At 71.6% G+C, this 637-nt stretch overlaps 1 protein-coding gene across 1 annotated transcript in view; it reads left to right on the top strand.

Moving 5' to 3' along the window:
- Window positions 1-26: 26 nt before the first annotated feature.
- Window positions 27-637, top strand: part of MGAT5B (alpha-1,6-mannosylglycoprotein 6-beta-N-acetylglucosaminyltransferase B) — a 77,636-nt gene continuing 77,025 nt past the window's right edge. Inside the window, exon 1 of the mRNA XM_006145726.2 lies at window positions 27-151. Within this exon, the coding sequence (XP_006145788.1) occupies window positions 84-151 (68 nt within the window). The 5' untranslated portion in view covers window positions 27-83. The remainder of the gene's footprint in view (window positions 152-637) is intronic.

Raw genomic sequence — 637 nt, 5'->3', positions numbered from 1 at the left:
CTTCGCGGCCCAGACGCGCGGGAGCCGGGCCCAGGACGGCGCGTCTGGCCTCGCCCGCGGCCCTCGCCCGGCAAGTTTGAACCATGATCACGGTCAACCCCGATGGCAAGATCATGGTCAGAAGATGCCTGGTCACCCTGAGACCCTTCCGGTAAAGTTCCCGCCCGACCGGCGCGCGCAGGTGTCCCCGAGGGTGGCGGTGGGGGTGGGCGAGGTCGGGCCCAGCGAGGTGCGGGCCCTGGGTGCGAGGGGCCGGTGGGCTGGGCACTGCGTTAGGGTCGGGGTGCGCTACCGAGCGGGGTGTAACGGGGGCGGCTGCCTGGAGTTGGTCTAGGGTAGAGGATCGAGCGCCGAGACGGAACGGGGCAGAAAGACCAAGCTGGAGGTCCTGGGCCCGGTCCTCCCCCGGCTCTCTGATTGTCCCATTCCAGGGCAAAGTTAGTGCGCCTCGTCCCCTTCTGGCCCCTGGGTCGCACGCCTGCTTCTCTTCCCCCCCCGCCGCACTCTCCACCTCCTGGTCCGGCGCGGGTCTGTCTCTGACGGGAGTGTCCCCGAGATGGGCGCGAGGGCTTTCCGCAGCCCCCCAACCGCGGGCCTGGGAGAGGCGGGGCAGGGGGGGGGCCGGGGGGCCATGGGG

This window comes from Tupaia chinensis, unplaced genomic scaffold (genome assembly GCF_000334495.1).
Source record: "Tupaia chinensis unplaced genomic scaffold, TupChi_1.0 Scaffold000159_1, whole genome shotgun sequence".
NCBI classification, from domain to species: Eukaryota; Metazoa; Chordata; class Mammalia; order Scandentia; family Tupaiidae; genus Tupaia; species Tupaia belangeri.
The sequence above is the reverse complement of the archived record's forward strand: the minus strand, read 5'-3'. Positions and strand labels throughout refer to the sequence as shown.